The 20,320-nt window shown below is 44.4% G+C and overlaps 5 protein-coding genes across 5 annotated transcripts; 4 read left to right on the top strand and 1 right to left on the bottom strand.

Annotated features, from left to right (window-relative positions):
- Positions 1–416: 416 nt before the first annotated feature.
- Positions 417–2,081, bottom strand: BT62DRAFT_1005466 (uncharacterized protein; the record flags this gene model as incomplete). Its single annotated transcript, XM_043177153.1, has 4 exons — positions 417–1,147; positions 1,204–1,348; positions 1,765–1,921; positions 1,984–2,081. The coding sequence occupies 4 exons, from the start codon at positions 2,079–2,081 to the stop codon at positions 417–419; spliced, it is 1,131 nt and encodes a 376-aa protein (XP_043040561.1).
- Positions 2,082–2,682: 601 nt separating this feature from the next.
- BT62DRAFT_1005467 (ALDH-like protein) lies at positions 2,683–4,844 on the top strand (the record flags this gene model as incomplete). The annotated part of the gene is made up of 17 exons (XM_043177154.1): positions 2,683–2,801; positions 2,857–2,870; positions 2,919–3,073; positions 3,151–3,276; positions 3,326–3,380; positions 3,433–3,448; positions 3,509–3,520; positions 3,571–3,600; positions 3,723–3,771; positions 3,826–4,012; positions 4,092–4,118; positions 4,173–4,307; positions 4,351–4,402; positions 4,456–4,470; positions 4,520–4,556; positions 4,625–4,732; positions 4,797–4,844. The coding sequence occupies 17 exons, from the start codon at positions 2,683–2,685 to the stop codon at positions 4,842–4,844; spliced, it is 1,185 nt and encodes a 394-aa protein (XP_043040562.1).
- Positions 4,845–5,760: 916 nt separating this feature from the next.
- On the top strand, positions 5,761–6,114 carry BT62DRAFT_893826 (uncharacterized protein; the record flags this gene model as incomplete). The annotated part of the gene is made up of 1 exon (XM_043183160.1): positions 5,761–6,114. The coding sequence occupies one exon, from the start codon at positions 5,761–5,763 to the stop codon at positions 6,112–6,114; it is 354 nt and encodes a 117-aa protein (XP_043040563.1).
- A 930-nt stretch (positions 6,115–7,044) lies between these two features.
- Positions 7,045–7,461, top strand: BT62DRAFT_1005469 (uncharacterized protein; the record flags this gene model as incomplete). Its single annotated transcript, XM_043177155.1, has 3 exons — positions 7,045–7,202; positions 7,254–7,351; positions 7,406–7,461. 3 exons carry the CDS (start codon positions 7,045–7,047, stop codon positions 7,459–7,461), a joined length of 312 nt encoding a protein of 103 aa, XP_043040564.1.
- A 1,321-nt stretch (positions 7,462–8,782) lies between these two features.
- On the top strand, positions 8,783–10,073 carry BT62DRAFT_101296 (uncharacterized protein). Its single transcript, XM_043178002.1, has 3 exons — positions 8,783–8,836; positions 8,884–9,251; positions 9,304–10,073. The coding sequence occupies exons 2-3, from the start codon at positions 9,026–9,028 to the stop codon at positions 9,720–9,722; spliced, it is 645 nt and encodes a 214-aa protein (XP_043040565.1). The 5' UTR covers positions 8,783–8,836; positions 8,884–9,025; the 3' UTR covers positions 9,723–10,073.
- The last annotated feature ends 10,247 nt before the right edge of the window (positions 10,074–20,320 follow it).

The raw sequence follows: 20,320 nt of genomic DNA on the forward strand, positions 1-20,320 counted from the left end.
GGATGAATAAGATGAGGTGGTCCGCGAAGATGGTTGTGAGGTGGGGAGTATGGCTTCTTTCTGAGGCAGGCAATCAAACCTATTACTGATCCCACAATTCTTCGGGCACGGAGTCCAGCCATATCAATGCTCGCCAGTTTACGCTTCGGGAGCTTTTTGCTGTGATTCTTCAACAACGATTACTAGTGCAACGTGTTTTATGTGACGCGTTTCCGGATCAGTTGCGGTCCGCCCTCCCCTGGAGGTGAGAGGTGAATGTCATTTTTATCTGATTTCGTCGAGCTGAACCCTCCTTTGATATCATAAGATGTAGTTATGGCACTACAAACTACAGTGACCGAAGAAATACACAGTTATAGAATGTGCTACAATACTATTATACAAGTCATCGAGACATACCCCGACAGCCAGCACCTTTACATTGCCCTGACACGCTTCAGATGCATCCTCCAAACTGTCGGATCCTCGTGAAGCATAGCTCCCCCTCCCACACTCAACCCGAAGAACAATGTAGTAAATGCGCTTACTCTATCGATGTCCACTCCACAAGTGCACTTCTGCCTGTAGCATCCGCCCAGGATTTCTGGCCCTATCAGGGCACGAAGAACAGTCTGCGCACGCAGCAGCACATCCTCGACGGTGACGCCTACTCCATTCCGTGTTCGCACTTCAATGTTGAATCCATTGTTTTCTATCTCGACGAACATCAGAATCCTAGGTAGAGGAGGATGAGAGGCAAACTGCGACGCCACCGAAGCATGCGGTTTGACGCGCTTCGGCGAGAAGAAATCAATAGGCGGGCATGTTCCCAGTCTCAGAGCCCGATGTATGGCTATTGACGAGGAAAGATGCGACGGACCCGCATACTGTGTCCAAGATATATAAGGGGAAGAATGAGAAAGAAAGTACGGGTTAGGTGCTGCGTTTGGTCGCTTTCGTGTATGTGCGGAGAAGAGAGCTCGAAGAGAAGTGTATGGAGACGAGTGACGTAGACGTCGCGCACTGGAGGAAGAAGCTGATGATGCAACCGGTGGGGCGGTATTATGATGAAAACCGGAAATTGGCTGCCCTGGTGGGACAGCAGAATACGTGGAGGATACTGAGGAAGTGTACGGAAGCAGACCAGATGCTTTCGGTAACGGGGCACCTGAAAATAACAGTAGCGTCAGCGTCAGGTTCACGGACGAGGCCCTATAGATTCACCTGATGTTACATCCGGTTGAGCACGGGATGGCAGTTGAGGTGGAGGAGTGTAGATCTCAACTGGGGGAGGTATCTGCTTGATATCGTCGTCCCAGTGTACTCGTTTGCTTGACATGGACTGGAGAGATTGGACGAGGAGCGAGGGCTGTTGAACGTACGTGTTTTATCTTCTGAAATTGTACTTCCGAAATCCGGTGCTGTTGCTATCTCGCCTCGCGGCTTCCTCATGTTTCTTGGTCGTGGAACAGAAAATAGCTCTCGGGGCGCGGCAACTTTAGATTCGTCGTAATGTCACCCTCCACTGCCCACGGTCAATCGAAAAATCAATACCACACTCGGCTATATATCCGGTACTCCCGTGCGCAATGAATCTTTACAGCAGTCCTCCTGTTGTCAGCTGGCAAGAAAGGTGCATTTGTATAGTGTGGAGAGGGCGTCAGAACGTCCTTGACTGCCGTGGGAGCCACACGTGCAAGGGAAAAGTGGAGACAGATCGTACATCGGGTGATAGGGTTTCAGGGGCTTATCGCAGTGGCGGTAGTGGTTGGAGTACATACCCACTTGCGGCTTTTCCTGACTAAGGCCTAAGAAGCCGAGCCGATCTTTTCTGATCCGAAAGGAGGCCCAGGAAGGTTTGCAAGGTGGATGTTCAATCGTGGAAATTAAACGACCATATACCGTACCGAATCGTGGCACAAGGATGGGAGCTTCTGTGATCCTACGGGGCTTACAGAGTCAGCTGTACCTCTCAACGTCTGCAAGTCCAACAGTCGTTAGCACTTGCGACTCTTTTCGACCGAGGGAGTGCAATACCATTTGCGATCCACCAAGGATATCCTGCCCGTCAAATGACCCTCGGTAATTAAACGCCGAACCATCGTTATGTTAGAGTTCACGAAGCTAAAAGTACATGATGAAGATAACGGAGCCGCCCGTGGGAAGCTATCGTAAAGTAGGTGGCACTAGGAATCTTGACACGTCAATGGTGTCACTTAACGCGACAATGCACTGGTGCTGCTCGGTCGGGCTTTCTCGGGCTCCCTCTGCGCTGCCGAATAGCCACAGGTGCAGGCCAAGGCGATAATAGGTCGGATCTTGAACAAATTGTATTGGTTTACATACTGACGAAGGCCTTATAAGATAGCATACATTATACACTATATATTTGTGGATCTCAGAACGTCACATGCTGGCCATGACCTTACATCAAGGGCAGTAAGCTGCTCTGATAGTGCGCATGAACCTCATTGAAAGTGCTGATTTAATCATGTTCAGGTAGATTCGAGCCTATAAAAATACTGCCTCTCAGGTTTCCTCGGCTGCGAGGAGAATTTGGCAGTAAAGGGACCTGAAAGGTTCAGCTGACGGGCGGGATACTGTGCTGTACGTCAACTTAAACTTCTGCGACAGATTTGCGAGCAAAGGTGTATAAAGAGCTCTAGCGGGCTCTCGCTCTTGAGTTCCTTGCCTCGATTGAAGATGTCTCTGCACTTTTCCCACAAGTTTGAAACGCCCGTTTATAAGGGAACGACATCTTTTCCCACAGGACTGTTCATTAACGGACAGTTTGTCGACGGATCTGCTGGCACTGCAATTGAGTAAGTTGGCTCAGGGAAGATTTTCTTCTCCAGACTGACAGCACCGTCTTTTCAGTGTCATTAATCCTTGTGCGTCGTCATACTACGCGAAGACGTTTCCCTAATTGTTTTATCTAGCTGATGGCTCTATCATTACCAAGGTCTCCGAAGCCACCCCTAAAGACGTGGATATAGCCGTGGACTGCGCACAGAAGGCCTTCGACGCTACATGGGGTCTCGAGGTTTCGGGGTCATTTCGCGCCGACCTGATGCACAAGCTTGCCAATGCCATGGTTGAGAATAGGGACAAGTTGTGTGCTTTGGAGGCTCTGGATGACGGCGAGTTCCATCTAGACCTTTCTATTCGCAGTTATCTCAACCGGCCTCATTAGGTAAAACCTATGGTTGGGCGCAAAAAGCAGATTTGCCACTATCTATCGATGTCATGAAGTATTACGCCGGGTGGGCTGATAAGATTGCGGGCAAAGTAATCGAAGTTAGTTGTGAGCTCCCTCGACAGGATACGAAACTGATATGCAGTCTAGACGGACGAGGGCCGACTTACATATACCAGGCACGAACCTATCGGAGTTGTTGCACGTCGATCATCACTTTAGCACTCCGGGTACTTATTCGCTATCTTTGTGCACAGGGCCAAATCATTCCATGTAAGCGAAAAAATTCCCATTGTGCCCGCGACGTCGATACTGACGTGCCTTGTTTTCAAGGGAATTTCCCGAGTCAGTCATACCTTGAGAAGTAAACACGAACTCATCATCCAAATCACCAGTTCTCATGATGGTCATGAAACTCGGACCTGGTACGTGCTTCCATACTTGATCATCGATGTGCCTTTAAGTGACGCACCTTAAAAGCGCTCGCAACTGGGAACTGCATTGTCATGAAGGCAAGTCGTGGTTGATCAACTCGTTTATATTACAGTTCCCATTATTCATTTCAAGGGCCGCTGGTTTCTAAGAGGCAATTTGACGTGTGTGCTCCACTCTCTCTTTTTTTTTTTTGCAATCTCACGGGTAGCTTTTAGCGCGTGATGAACTTCATCGATATAGGCAAGGCGCAAGGCGCTACAGTCAATCTTGGTGGAGAACGTCATGGCGTTAAAGGGTACTTTGTTCAACCGATCATATTCACTAACACGACTCCCGATATGGATATTGTCCAGGAGGAAATCTTCGGACCCATCAGCTGCATCAAGTTTGAAGACGAAGAGGGTAAGTTTTAATTTCCCTGGGCCTTTCTTTCACTTCCATGTGGATTGACCATTCACGTGGATTCTTTGGCGCTTATTAGATGTTGTTCAACAAGCAAATGATACATGTATGCATCATAATGTCGGCTTGCCGCGTCTCCGACTGACTTCGTACTTCTCAGTCTACGGATTGGCCGCAGCGGTATTCACCAAAGACATCACTCGCGCTCTCGAAACTGCACATAATCTGAAAGCTGGGACTGCTTGGGACTGCCTATCCTCTCTGATTTCAGTGACGAAACTGAAACGCATATTAGGTCAGTTGTTACAATGTCTGCCATGCTAACGTGCCTTTTGAAGGATTTAAACAATCCGGATTTGGAAGAGAATTCAGTGAATACGCGCTTCAAAAGTGAGCCCCTTGCGAAACGTTTTAATATAGTCAGCTGACCAAGGCAATTGTAGTTACACCAACGTCAAGTCCGTGAATATTAACCTGCGACATAAGATGCATTGAGAGTCATTGCAGTGTGTTTGCACGTCGAAGGGGTGGGTCTGCAGCACCAGTAAGTTCTGTAAAGCAAGCACGAAGCCGATACACATTGATTAGTTGGCATAGCGTCGCGAATCATAGTGCGGTGTAAATCATGATGAATTTTGGCTTTGCCTGTCTTCGACCAGATTTGATGGAACAACACTCATCAATGAATTCCCTTCGCTATCACGGGGTTTCAGGACCAGCGTACGAGTGTGCAGCCGTGTTCTTTTCTGATTGATCTAGAGAGGGAAAAGAGAATATTCGGTAGGGCATTGTTGCAGGCGGCTCTGCATTCGGTCTCGATGCCGAATCCTAATACACCGATACTTGGGTGCTGTGAGGTAGCAAGATCCGGGCAACGAATACCCACTCGGTTATAGGGACGACCCAGACATTCAGCGGCGTTTGATCCTGTGAGGCGCGAGAACTAACCAAGGACAATGGTATGCCCTGAAGGCGCGCCTCCGTGTGATCCGGATGACTCCGGGGCTATGCTTGCGGCCTGCTATACTGTTGCCGGTATGGGATATCATATAAATTAGCTGGAAAGACAAGAAAACTGTCAAAATGACTCACAGGTAGGATGGATTTGGAATGCTCTTGCGAAATCGGGATACGGGTGCCCCTATCTAAGACCCAAGATATAAGCGCTTGCGCCTTGAAATCTTTTGCGACATACCCACTGATACTAGGTCAGTCATCTAGCAAGGCCTGCTATAAAGCCTGCTCTCTCGTCTGACAATCTTTGGATGTTGACCATGAAGTCAAAATCTGTTCATTTCGCGGACTCGCCTAACGAGCTGTATGCTTACGATTCCGACCAAGTGCCCTCACCAGTAACGGCTCGTCCTCACCAGCGCTTCGTCTGTCGTCCCAGTCAACCGCAGCCGTCATGGCAGATCCAACCTTACACCAGTTACGTCGTTTACGATTCTCGTTCTCTCAGCAGTACGCCATCTCCCGTTAACAACTACACCGCCCTACCGCATCCATTCGCTGTCCAGACATTCGGTGCTTCGTCCCTGTCTTCCCCTATGTCCGCGTCACCTCCAATGCATATTGACCCTCCGCCAACACCTGACCAGCTGCGAAGGACCATTGCTCTTCCAGACGTCGATGAAGATGATACGGTTGTTGATGGTGATATACCATGGGCAATCCAAGTACACCCCTCACTCCAGCCGACGCATATAGATGTCGACCTTTCCAGTGACCTCCACGAATACATCCCGATGCTCTCTGATGAACCCGCGACGCAGCCGCGCCTTCCGATGCTCATTCTAGTCTCCAAATATCTGCCTTGGAGAATTCATGTTTTCCCGCAGGGAGACTACGTCACTGTGCGAGACCTGACGACGACCTTATATACCGCATTGCGCGTGCTTGTCACCCCGGAGGAAATGAAGCTCGTAAAGGGCGGTACGAGTGTACAGCAGGCCTTCGCTAGACGCGTCCGGGGTAAAGGGCGTGAAGAGGCCCGGAAGGGGGTAAGGCGGGTGGATTTTTTGCTGAAAAATCCCAGGTTTGTTGGGATCGCAGAGACAGATGACCCAAAGGTGTGGAGAATCTGTCTTGCACCAGCATAAGCGCTGTGGTGCTGTTGTGTGAAGCCGTGTTAGTTGCGAGAGATAGGTGATCCGCATACCCGTTTAGATTATACATAACGTTATGCTTTATAAAGTCTGTGGTGTTTCAATGATTGACATGATCGGCGACGCATGCTGAGTCTTTGGTTTACCGCTTGTACGCGCGGGCATCTATCAAGAAAGATTGTTAGAAGGAGATACTTGTACCGAGTAACAGCAGTGGGCCAAGTGCCCTGGTACTAAGCGCTTACTTACTATTTTAAGGGGGCCCATTATAGAAGACGTTTTTCTGTGCATAAGTAAAGGTTATTTTGAGAGTCAAAAGAAGAAATGAAGTTTCAGACGTAGGTGATGGTGGTGGATGAGGTCCGAACCCTTGATCAGACACAAGGAAAATGAGGAATTCGGACATGAATAGAGAGTAGAAGTGTATACACGGTCGATCATTGTCGGGGAGGTAACATGAATAGTTTTCATGAACCACTGGCGCTGGTTATGGAGTAGTTGCAACACCGGTGCTCTAGTTGACGTCGTTCTCGGTAATGAACGCGTGCAATAGGCAAATGTTTAAGGCGCAGTTCTTATCAGACTGAGAAATACGACGGGAATACAGCAGAATTGAGAATAGCTTCAAGCCAAGAAAATGCCGGGCAGAACGGGACTTCGGCTATTGCCGAACCTTCCTTGCCAAGAAACGCCCTCCCATGTACCAAGGGCAAAATGAAACCCAGCTGCTTGTGCGATACTCGGATGTCTGCTCGTTGCTTTCATCCCGTTGATCGTTGATTATAGCGAAGACCCTTTTCGCTGCCATTCCAACCTTCCTCTATGATACACCAGCTTCTTAATTTCATCCTTGGGCCTTTCTAGGTGGAAGGTTACGAATACGCGAGGGCTGATGAAGACTCTGGGCAGGGGTAGTCGATTGTCATGGTGGGTGCTCGTCGTCCCTTCTCTTCGCTATGGGACCTAAAGAGGCGCTTTTACGACGGAAAAGCGTCGAGGCGTTTCCGTTCAATACAGGCGTACGTCGCATTGAAAGCCAGAAACAGATTCAACACACTCGCCGCTACTGCTACGTTATTTTTGTACCTTAAATCCGGCTAAATCTACCCTGTCCTTCGTATGCGATTGCTAAGGGAATTCGCTGCTCGCGTTCTCGATAGCAGAACTAGGACCATCACTGTGTGTCTGTATGTGTATCTGCCCATGCTCGACAGCTCTCCCAATATTTTCGGTACGTCTTGTTGTCTCTATTCTACTGCTTTGGCTGACCTTGAAATTGTGCTAGTCACTTTCTTGTCTGACCACCGCGTCGTGGAGAATATACATCAGCGCGAAGGTTAAAGCTGAAGAGGGTACGGCCTTGTTCCTTCCATTCCTGCGGTTAATACTAACAGCCTCTCTGCATCCAGCAGAAATTTCAACCTTCACCATATACCTTAGCTGGAAAACGAATCGCTTTGTGTACAAGTGTGTAGTTTGCATAATGTCTTTTTACTCTACTTACCTGCAGTAATGTTCTAATACCAGTTAGAGAAATACGAAAACTTGTCATTTTGGCATCCTAAGTCTTTCGCTAGGAGTTGAACCCAACTCGGGGGTATTCTGACTAATATACGAACCGAGATTGTTGAGTGTCAAAACCAAGATTGAGCTGGAGAACGGTTGGTCTTCGCATTGTGATGATGCCAGCTTTATTAACATATTTCAATAAAAGTGTGAGGCGACCCAGAGCGGCTCGGGGTTTTACAATAAAAGCGAGGAATCGAGAATCACCTGATGCAAGGTGCCGGATGTCCAGACATAGAAAACGCGTCTTTTGTCGAAACCCCTTGTCGACCATCCAGTTCACGGCTAAACCTCAAGAAATATAGGTGATAAGACAGGGCCGGTGGAGATATGCCACCAGCCTTGTCTTATCACATATATTTCTTGATGTCTAGTGGCGATCTAGATCTTGGCATGTTTGGGCCGCACAAACATTGCTCCCTATAAAAGGTCGGTGCATTGGTTTCTTTCTCCCCAGCTCTTTCTCTTTCCTGCCACTATCTGAGTACATCAACTCCTATGGACCTGTGCCTTCATGGTGACTCGATATCGTGTTGCTTGCTAGCGATGGCTTCGCCACAGCATGACTGCCACCTCGAGCTTGTACGACTTCCACTCTGGCCTTCAACGTTGCCATGATTTGCTTCGATAACGACGGATATCGACATCTATTATTGCCATTGCATCTCGGAAGTGAAGACGACACGAATCCCCGCCATTTTTTTGCAAGCCACATCCGATATACCACTAGTAATCTGGCACCGCCAACCCCACGATGCTCCGCCAAAATTCTCTGAGCGTAGTATGTGATATCCTCTGGGCGCTGAGTCTCACCCGCTGCTGTCCGTGTCGCATCTCTGATGAGCCACATCCACTAGCCGATAACTCCTTTACGCCGCATTCACAAGAGTACGTGTTCAGCTTCTTTCTCTTGTACACCGCACTCACCGAATTACTAGATATGATATTACACGTTTGAATAGACCGCAACTCCCATGGACGGTTATCAGGGCCGCTGCTGTTCGACGGAGACTTCTCTGTGGCCAAATATGACGAAAGCTCGTGGACATCCATTGGACTCTGGGGTCTTTGGCTGGCACGCTGTGAACAACTGGAATTACTACTCAACCACCGACACTGCACAACATGTACTTCACAATGTTAAGTGGAGGTAAGCGCATACAATTTATGCCCTCACGGTTCTGATGGTCATTCTAGCGTCTCCGAATATGAACCTTACTAGCCCACTTCACCGCGGAGGTCAAGTTTAAGAACGTCTCGTTGACTGAAGCATGACTCTTTGCGAGCACGAGAGGCATGACTCTGTTTGCGAATTACAGGCCACAACTTATGTCTTTCCATGACTAACGCGATTTTCACTGGACGCACGGTTGCCTATTCCCTTTCGTTCTATCGAGGTTTCTCCGAGGTTTCTCGTCGACGTCCCCTCTCCATTGATTTATCTTCAGGCCGATGTCTTTCCAAGGCATCGGCATTGCCGGTCAAGCTTCGGCTTACACCTCTAATTTTTGGAACCTCTCTGCTTCTTGCAGATTTTTTACTCTATGCGTCAATCATTCATCCAGGTGAGTTGTTCCACATCAATCTCATGTCATGCTGATCATATTACTTGTTTAGGTTTTCTACTGTTTCCATGGGTCAACTGTTCGAGTTTCAAGTACATTAACTCTTCTCTTGGAGCCTACATTTTTCTCATTGTATCATATGGTATCCTCTGTTATCACTGTTGGTCTGTAGATGTATACCTTTGTGCATCTATTTGTGCTATGTCCTCGCTTGCTCTACATTGCTGGGAAGCTTCTCCAAACTGGATATGCTGCCTGCAACATTGTGTATTATCCTGTTTCCCTGTTATCATCATTGGTCTGTTGAAGCAACTATTGGATGTATATCTTTGTGCATCTGTTTGTGTCATGTTCTTGCCTGCTCTTGCCTGCTCTGCATTAGGAAGCTTCTCCGAACTCAAAATGCTACTTGCGATATCATGTATTGTCTCATGCTGCATTGTGGACAAATCATACAATATGGGCTGCTGAGTATGCATTGCCTTCTCTTCCTTTTGAATATAGCATATTGTGCTATGTACTGTTTATCCTGTTTTTCTTCTCTCAGTTCAACAGCCTCTCCAAACAACAGTGTGTATATCCTAGCACAGAATGTTTCATCTTTTATCTTTAGTGTCATCTTGCAGACAGAGAGTACAGCACATGATAGGCTTTATCTATTTATCTGTTAGACTGACCGATATTTTAACACAGTATAACACAGTGACTAATCTCTTATTCTGATATCTTGGTGGACTGACTCTCTGATTCTTCACTGGACTGAGACACTCTGCTTCCTGTCATTTAAGTGCACTGTTTGACTGTTCTGCATCTCAATGGGCACTATCTCTTTAATTTATCTTCTCTGAATAGGGATTTTTGCTCTAGTAGGCATCAAGTTCATCTTGAGCCTCAATTTTTGGAACCATTGTCTGCTTTGTGCAGACTTTCCTCCTCTCTATATATATGCAAATTATAGGTAAGTTTCTCATCTTTTTGACTTGCTGCATGTGCTGATCTGTTCTCTCAGAGATTATGACCTCACTTGTCAAAATTTCTATCTCATGCAGATCTCATGGTATGTTAGAATGCTTTTCTATATAGATTCAGAGCAAGTACCATAATATACATGATAGCATCCTCATTGCTTATAGAATAGAATATTCTACTATAGTAGCAAGAACAAAGCCATAGGATAATATAAATTTTATGAGCTGTATGATCATATAGGTTTAGAAACCACTGTACAACCTGTATATAAATAATTTGCATTTATAGATGATCTTACACCTCAACAATAGTGAAGATCCACTACTGATAGTCTATATGTATTGCTGTCTGCTGTTCAGTCTATATTCAGCTATTAGATAATATACATTGAGGGTGTACAGCATATTTCATCTTTCAGTTCATAGAAAAACATATCCATTGAGTTTTGACAAAGATATGCAGTCCTTCTATCTTGAGTATTTTTAGATGAATGACATGAAGATGGCAACTTAGTCATCTTTCTGTGAGCTCTAGTCTGAGAATACTATAAGATCTTTTGATTGTAAGAATAAAGTAGCTGATATTGAGAGGATCAGTATTAGAGTGGTTTGAATATCAGATATGGATATTGTTCTTTGGCACCTCCATACTGCTGACTAGGAAGAAAAGTATATATGTAGTAGTTTCTTACCTTTGCATTATATTATGCTTACAGCTCAATGAGATATGTTTAGTATCTGTGTTTAATCTCAAATTTCACTATCACATAAAATCTAATAATGAGATGCAGTCTGTCTTGTTCTCTTTTTATTTTGCTTACTGATCTATACTATCAAGCAGCCTCTTTCTTGAAAGACAGATTATAATATCTACTACTCTGTTGAAGGCTCACAAAGATAGTACATATGTTCTGAAATCTTAGCTTATTTGTTTGCTAACTAGCAATGCATAAAGCATCAGACTTTATTTTTATCACATATACTAGAAAAAATGAGATTTTCAACCTGTCTATAATTGTATTCTAACAAGAGTTTCAGCAAAGACTGAATTGTAAAATTAAATACTCAGATGTCATCTTTTATGATAATAGATGTATCTAATCCTTTAACTATAAAGAATTTGAGATGATCAATATAGGGTAGAGCCATAATGTTGTTTGGTGCCTCTTTACTCTTATCTCTAGTTTTATTCTCATTTTTTTTGATCTTAGTCTTGTGGTATCTAATAACCACTCAACATAATTGAACAATTTTTTATTCAGAGACTGTATTCCAATGCTTGTTAATTATTACAAATGGAGCTGTATCTATTTCTTCATCATCCTTTGTAAAGACATTCACTGTCTTTAACTCAAAAACAGTCAAGTTAAAGAGAATTTTGTCAAAGTCTGTGAAATATAAGCACTTGAAAATATTGAGTTTGTTCTCTCTATAATCTGACATTGAGAGCATTAGTTTACTTAAGATAGAGATAGATAAGAAAAATATGTTCAGTTTTAGAAAATCATAGCAAAGGATCAGTTCAAAAATCAATAACTGACATTCATACCAAGTAAAGAAGTGAGAGAAAAAAGCCAATAGATAGTTGCTAAATTTGATTGCTCTATAAAATAAAATGTGTTTCAGAGATAAGTGAGATAATTTAGCAAGCTAGAAGATAGGATAGTAAGTGAGCAGAGTGTTGATATCTATAACATTGGAGACCATGCTTGGGACTCCCTTGATGCTACTAGGATGGCTACAGGACTCCAACCTGTTTCACCCTCAAACTTTGGACACAACTCCCTCTACACAATCCCACAGTTCTGTTAGAAATGTGCCAATTCGAGTGGACTTGAGTGCATGCATGGAGTCTGGTGGAGTGCATGGGTGTCGATGAAGCTATTGGCAACATCACCCTTGAGTCAGAGCCCAAGGATCTAGGTGGATGGAATGGAGTTCCATCAGAGAAGTGAACCAGAATGTCCTTCAGAGCAGAATCTGATGGACAAGATAGAGAGGAGTTGAAGTGAGTGCAAAGTGTAGATAGCTTATCCAAGTTGATATTCAAACTGAGTAGTTACAATAGTTATACATGGCTTTATATACTAATGGTAGCTAATTCCAAGTTGGGTTCTATTGGGTTCTGATGTCAATATTCACTACTGGGTTCAGGGTCTAGATATTACAATGTGAAATACAGATGTGAAATGATAATAGTAAAAATGAAATTAATAGGTAATGGGGAGTAGCCAGAGTCCAGTGGGTTTCTGTGATTGCATTTGTGGTTGGTTGAGATGACACAGAGGCTGGCAGCATGTGCATAACAGTATCCTCCTGTTAGCATTCTTGCCCTTAAGAGCACAGATCCCAATGGCTGGTGGGTCCACATAGAAGATTGTTGGTGGCCATGGAAATTTTTTGCAACTTGGTCAGATACTACCATCATTGCCCTAACTATGTCACCTCCTGCTGCATATCATCACTCATGTACTCCTGAGCCTTTGGTGAGGGAACCTACCCCCAATGGCCCTGAAGAGGCCAAGGAATTATTTCATCTGGAATGGCAGACTGTAGAAGAAGAATACATGGAGGCCATGGAGAGCCATTTGAAATGGTGAGGGGAGCAAGAGCAGAAGAAAAAGGTCTGGGCAGACCATGTGGCCAAAGAGGTGTGAAAAAGAGAGCAGAAGGAGGAATTGGAGAGAAAGAGGGAGAAGGTCTGGTAGGCTGTGGAGAGGTGTACTAAGGAGGCAGAGAAGGCCTTGAGAGAGGTGGCTTAGAAGAAGACTGAGGAGAGGGAGGCTATGGAGGCCACAGTGAGGGCTTCAGTCTTGGAGGCAGAGCAGAAGGGGATGGTTATAGAGAATGGGTTGCAGATGACCCCCATGGAGGCTGTTGATTTTTGGCTGCATCAAGTGCTAGCAGAATGGTTTGGTTCTAGCCCTGGTCTTCACTTCAAGAAGGTGACTGGCTATATGTCTCCAGAGTCTGATGGTCAGCAAGATAAAGGGACTGAGGGAGATGATGAGTCAGAAGAATCCAAGGGAACCCTGGAGAGGAGAAAGAGGGTGTGAGAGAGGAAGAGAAAGGTGGTGGATCTAGTGGAGAAGGGCCATAAATGCAAGTTCAGATCAAGGAGCCTAGCAGATGGCAGTGGGGCAGGGGTGGTTGCTAGTCTCAAGAAGTGGGTGAAGTTGGAAGTGGTGGGGCTGGTGGAAGGTGAAGAGTTGTTGGATGGTGAAAGTAAGTGTCTTGATTTTCTTGCATGGTTTGACTTAGCCTTTGTTCTCAGAAAGCTGTGTGCACTGTCACCAAGATAGTGCCCATTGTTATGCATACCTGGCCACCGAAGGCACTGCATATGGGCAGACTTGCACACATTGCAAGATTAAGAAGACCATCTGTTTATTCAACTGGGGTGTCACCACAAGTGAGGTGATTAGTAGCATGGAGGTCTCCACCAACTTTTGAAATTGATATGCAAGTTGATGTGTCATGTGGATGAGTTGGCAGATGAGGTGGCAGATGTTTATGATACTGTGGCTGGCCTTCAAGATGACTATGGTTCTGATGATATGTTGTCTCCTTCAGAGTTGTTTTTGGAGTCTGAGGTGGAGGCCTGGAAGAAGGCTCAACTGATCTTTAAAGATGAGAGGAATCAGGAGGTGGAGGATCTTTGGGAGGTGATATTGAAGAGGCTGGACAAGGACATAGAGGAGTTGAAGGAGTGGAGGGAGAGTTTGGATTCTGCTTCTTTGTAAAAATTATTTTATATGAACTGTATATAGAAAAGGGTATTGGATGTTGGTAGTGAACAAAAATATAAATGCAAGATTTTTTTTTTGACTTGAAAAGTGTAAAAGGGGTGTTTGAATAGTGGTAATTTAGTGGTTAGAATTGAAATAGTAAGGTGGGGTACTGGTAGTGTCCAGAGTAGCATTGTATTAGGAATGAGATGTTTGAATGACTTTGGACAAGGGTCCTAGTTTGCCTGGGTATTGGTGGTGGAATTCTTCAATGAAGTCATTGGTAGAGAACTTGGAGACCAGTAACCAAGCAAATTCTTTGTTAGTGCCTTCATATCTTAGCCACTGGATTTTGTACAACAGTGGGCAGCAGAACTGGCAGTCTAGTTTAGAGTTGAAGATTTAGGCTATTTCAAAATATTCTTCTCCATCAACTTTGACTGGAGGCAGTGGTAGTTGGATTCAGTTAGGAATGGTGTTTTCTTCTATAGGTTCCAATTGTGACACATGAAAGATGGGGTGAATGGAGCAGAGATCCAGCAGAAGCCTCAGGGTAAAGGAGTGAGTGCCAGGTTGGGCTATGATTTTGAAAGGACCAAGAAATTTTTCTGAAATTTTTCTGGTCAGGCAGGTGATTTTGATATGTTTGAAGCTGAGGTAGGCTTTGTCCCCCACTATGAATAGGGGTGCCAGAATCCAATGCTTGTCTGCTTGGATCTTGTAGTGAGACTGAGCTTCAGAAAGTTCATCAAGGTTGACTGCAAAATCTTGGGCCTAGGTGGAGGCGATGTCTCTTTCAGAGTGAACAGTGATGTTGGAGTGGTAACCCTTGTTAGTGAAAAATGGAGAGATTCTGGTAGATGCATTAGAGGCATTATTGCAGGCAAATTCAGCAATAGGTAAGAGAGTGTCTCAGTTGTCCTGCTGGTAGAAGCAGTAGATGCAGATGTATTGTTTCAGAGTTTGGTTTGCTTGTTCCATTTGTCTGTCAGCCTCCAGATGGTAACTAGAGGTAAGGTGGAGTTTCATGTCAAGAGCCACAGCTAAGGCATGAGTAAATTGGGAGATGAATTTGGAGCTGCAGTCAAATGTGATGTGACTGAGTACTCTATGTTTGGAGAATATATAGATAAGAAAAAGTTGGGTGAGCTCCATGGAGTTAATGGTGTCATGAGTGGGAATGAAGATGGCTTATTTGCTAGCTTGGTCTATGACTATTAAAATAGCAGTAAATCCATTAGAGTTCAGTAGTTGTTCAATGAAGTCCATAGAAATGGAATCTCATGGCCATTCAGAAACTGGCAGAGGTTTGAGTAACCCATAGGGGTGGTGCCTAGGTGCTTTATTGTGCCCACAAACTGTGCAGGACTTAATATAGTGTTGGACATATTCACATATCTTTGGCCAGATATAGTTTCACCAGACTAGTTTCAATGTCCAGTTTTGATCAAAGTGGTCTGCCAAGATGTGGTCATGATTGTTCTGTAGTATACAGAGACAGAGATCTCCAGATTCCAGAACATAGATGCAGCCTTCAAAGTAGAGAATGTCTGATTCATCAATAGACCACTGAGAGGGGGAGGATTCTGAAGTGGCCTTAGTCTGGTAGAGGCTGTTGGAGGATGTAGAATCAGAAGGTTGTACTTATTTGATATTGATGTGGAGCTTGTCAATGCCCATGATGGTGCTGGCTCAGAGGGTAGGGCCTTCAAGGTAGATTGCACAGAGTGATGTGGAAAGTTGTTCTTGAATGAACATGAGTCAGAAATTGTGGGGGTTGACTTGAGCATATTGGCTATCCTCTTCTTTAGGGTAGACATTCCATCATCTAGTGAGTGCATCCAGTTTTCCACCAAGTTTTCCAGGGTGGAAATAAATTACTAGGTTGAACTGGGATAGGTATTCAGACCAGCAGACTTGTTGGCAGGTTAGAATCTTAGTGGTAGTGAAGTATTCAAAGTTCTTGTGGTCTGTTACAACATTGATGGAGTCCACAGAGCCTTCAAGGTAGTGCTACCAATGTTTAAAAGCTTCAAAAATAGCCAGAAGCTTCTTGTCATGGGTGTTGTAGTTGAGTTCAGCATTGTGGAGGCTCTGGGAGTGGAATGCAATCAAGTGAATTTTGCCATCTTCGAGGTAGATGGAGAGGATAGCTGCAATAGCATAATTGGAGGCATCAGTTTCCACCACTATCTTTTGATTGGGAATCCAATGAGTAAGGATAGAGGCATGTGTAAAGACCTGTTTCAATTTATTGAAGGCAGCCAAGCAATTATCATCAAATTTCCATGGAGTTCTCTTGTGGATGAGTCATGTAAGGAGGATGACAATGTCACTATATCTGTGTATGAAGTGATGGTAGAAGTTGGCAAAGCCAAGGAAAGATTGGATATTCTTGACTTTTCATGGCACTGGCCAGTCAACAATGGCCTTGACTTTTTCTTCAGACATGTGAAGTCCTTCAGGTGACAGGATGTAGCCTAGGTACTCTATAGAGTTCCAGTTGAATTTGCATTTGAAACCCTTGCAGTAGAGTTCATTAGCTCTAAGTCTGCATAGGACCTCTTGAACATGTTTCTGGTGATCTTTTGGGTTGTTAGAATATATGAGGATGTCGTCAAGATAGACTACTACTGATATGTTGAGCATATCAGAGAAAATATCATTCACAAATTGTTGGAATGCCACTGGAGCATTTGTAAGGCCAAAAAACATGATATGCCATTTGAAGGAACTATAATGAGTCCAGAAGGCTGTTTTCCATTCATCCTCTTTAGCTATGTGAATGAGATGGTAGGTATGCCTAAGGTTGAGTTTGGTGTAGATGCATGTGGAGTGGGTAGAGTCAAGGAGATCAGAAATGAGGGGGAGAGGATAGTGATCTTTCTTGGAGATTTTGTTTAGGCCATGGTAGTTGACACAAAGTTGGAGTTCACCAGTCTTTTTCTTGACAAATAGAACTGGAGCCCCATGTGGAGAGCAGGATGGAGTAATGAACCCATTGCACAGATTATCATCAATAAACTCTCATAGGGCCTTGAGTTCAGATTCTGAGAGAAAATAAATAAGGCCAAGCAGTGGAGATGTTCCTTCTTCAAGGTCGATTTTGAGATTGTACAGCCTGTGTTTGGGTAGCTTTTCAGAGAGGGTATCGCTGAAGATGTCTGCAAAATCATGGTACTCTACTGGCACTAATGAAAGATCTGCTGGTTCTGCAGATGCAGCTTTGGCTCCAATATTAGGCAAGGAAGGCTGCAGTGTGAACTGCTGAGCACCTTCTTCTGCACTAGCTTGGACAAATGTGGCAGCAGATATGATAGAGATCTTTGAATGTGCTTTCATAGTAAAAGATTCTGAGGGAGAATAGAAGTAGATAGGTTTGTATGAGAATGGAGTTTGCTGATTACCCAGATTTGATTTGGAATGGGGTGAAGCTCTGAGAGTTGGACTGATGGGGTCTGATGAGCATGGAAGTCCCAGATTTGAGCTGGAAGGCTGAGAGAGAGGTGGACTGTTGTCTTGTAGGCACAGAAGTCTCTGGGATGTGGTGGAGACCATAGAATTAGTTGGAGTGAGGTTCTGGTAGCTTGAGCAGAAAATGATACTGTTCTCAACCCAGTCAATCAGTGGATTGTAGCAGGAGAGCCAGTTGTATCCTAGGATAAGATTGCAAGACAAATCCAGAGGAGTGACATAGAAGTCAGTGGAAAAGATGTCTCTAGACAGAAAACAGATGGGGATGATTGTGATTTGAGATATATGGCTTCTGATAGAGCTATCAAATAATCGAAGTTGCATATTAGAGATGGTTTTAATGGGAATTTCATTGGCAGCTACATACTTACTGTCAACAAAGTAGTGGCTAGAGCCAGAATCAATAAGGGCAAGAAAATGCAGAATGATATAAGTTGGAGAACCATCAGGTTTCATAGTAGTCAGTAATTCTGCTGAGAGGAAAATATGGAAGGAGTGATTGGAAAGGGATGTTGTATTGAGAGTGATGACCTCCAGTGTGCAAACAGAGTCAATGCAACCCTGAACTCACATGGAGGGAACAGGGTTGCTTTCTAGTTTTCCAACTCTGTCAGAGCCAGTTCCATGAGAGCAGTGTTGACTTCTGCTGCATGACCCTTGGCAGAGGCTGCTGCCTTCTGCTTCTTGCAGTCTTCAGTCTTGTGTTTGGCTCCACAGAACATGCAAAGGTTGTTCTGGCACCAGCGGTCTTTTTCTTTCTGAGTAAGATGGCCATCTTTGTCTAGCTTGTTGGCATAGGGCTTAGGAGTGGTAGATTTCAGTTTGGAGCTGGAGTCCAAGGAAGAAGTGTTAGACCCCTTGAATTTAGGGTTGGGGTTTTTATTGTCCTGGTTTTCATGGGCAATTTCAGTCTTCCAGGTCCAGTAGCAAGCATCAAGTTCTTGGATAAGGAAGCACATATCATGAAGATTGTTTGGCTTTCCATGGTGTGCCATATCATTCTTGATATGGATGCAGAGGCTATGGTAAAAGCTGTGGCAGAGAGAGTTATCTCTGTACCTAATTTATGAAGTGTACTGATTGAATTGGACCATATACTTCATGATCCAATCTCTATCACACACCCAGAGATGTTCTAATGCATCTTCAGCATCTCTGATAGCATCAAAGGGGCTGAAGTTGCTATAAAGCTCATCCAGAAAAGCTGCATAGGAGAATTGCCAGGCTGGTGGATTCCATGGGTTGGGGTTAAGAATGTCTGGTTCAAACTAGTTAAGCATGATGCCGGCCAGGAATGAAATGGCATAGGTAACCTTGTTAGCATCTGTTGTGAACACAGTAGATCTGTCATTGAAGTTCAACTGAAGAGAGATGATGAAAGTCTTCAGTTTGTGAGGGTCAGAACTATCAAATGGTTTCAGTTTCTTGACTTTAGTATGGATAGTGGCTGGTTTAAGGTTGTTGAGGAAAGCAGAGACTCCTCATAACAGGTTCATGAATTCTAGAAACATGTCCTGCTGGTTTGGATTATTACTTTCTGCAGGGCCATTGGAGCTGCCTGGACCATTGGAACCACCTGGTCCTTCTGGTCCTCCTGGAAATGGGTTTGGTGGATTACCACCTGGTTTCCATCAGATGAGAGTATGAGTAGGGGTGTCTTCATCTCTGCTCTCTGAGTCTGGGCTGTCTGGATTCTCATGCATGTTGCTCAGAGATAAAGGGTCTATTAGAGGGTCGGTTTGGGCACCATACATCAGGCTGGCCCATCAGGCTCCATTGGTTGGAATGCTAGTGGCATTAAAAGAGTTAGGGGAATCATTGTAATTAGGTTGGTGGGCAGTGAAGTAGAGTGATTATAGGTTTTCCTATGAAAAGGTTGTCCTCCACTGGAGGCTGATCTGAAAAGGCCTGGTTGTTCTTTTGTGACAGAGGCTGAAATGTCTTCCATGAAAAACATGTTTGGATGGGTGAGCTGGATTTGTTCAGGATCAGTTTCTGTGAGTTTGGTAAATGTGGTGGACATAGTAAAATTTTCGACTCAAGGGTTTGAGTTTGAATATACTGTTAGGAATATGCCAATTTGAGTGGGCTTGAGTGCATGCACAGAGTCCAGTGGAGTGCATGGGTGTCAACGAAGCTATTGGCAACATCACCCTTGAGTCAGAGCCCAAGAATCTGGGTGGACAGAATGGAGTTCTATCAGAGAAGTGAACTGGAATATCCTTCAGAGCAGAATCTGATAGATGAGGTAGGAAGGGGTTGAAGTGAGTGCAAAGTGTAGATAGCTTATCCAAGTTGATATTCAAACTGAGTAGTTACAATAGTTATACATGGCTTTATATACTAATGGTAGCTAATTCTAAGTCAGGTTCTATTGGGTTCTGATGTCAATATTTGCAACCAAGTTCGGGGTCTAGATATTACAATATGAAATATAGATGTGAAATGATAATAGTAAAAATGAAATTAATAGGTAATAGGGAGTAGCCAGAGTCCAGTGGGTTTCTGTGATTGCATTCATGGTTGGTTGAGGTGATATGGAGGCCAGCGGCATGCATGTAACAAGTTCAGCCTACACCTCCAGTCCAAAACACTCTACTTCCCAGACATGGAACCCAGACAAGAACATCTCAGTTAGGAGCCAATAGTCCAAGATGTTATTAATCAGTATGCAGCAGACTTTACAGAAGAAGAAATCAGAACAGCCAGTGAGGAGGTCCTCCAGGATCTTGACTGGGCAGAGAGAGAGCAAGCATGAAGAGAAACCCTTCACTATGATCAGCTATATGATATGCAGTTGACATGCCCTCTCTGTGTTCAGGCATGTAAAATTGCAAAAATTGAGAATACATGGATTGTATTTCAGTCCAGTAAGCATGTAACTAAGAATAGAAGAAGA

The sequence above is a fragment of the Guyanagaster necrorhizus genome (genome assembly GCF_019112545.1).
Source record: "Guyanagaster necrorhizus MCA 3950 unplaced genomic scaffold BT62scaffold_11, whole genome shotgun sequence".
Lineage (NCBI taxonomy): Eukaryota > Fungi > Basidiomycota > Agaricomycetes > Agaricales > Physalacriaceae > Guyanagaster > Guyanagaster necrorhizus.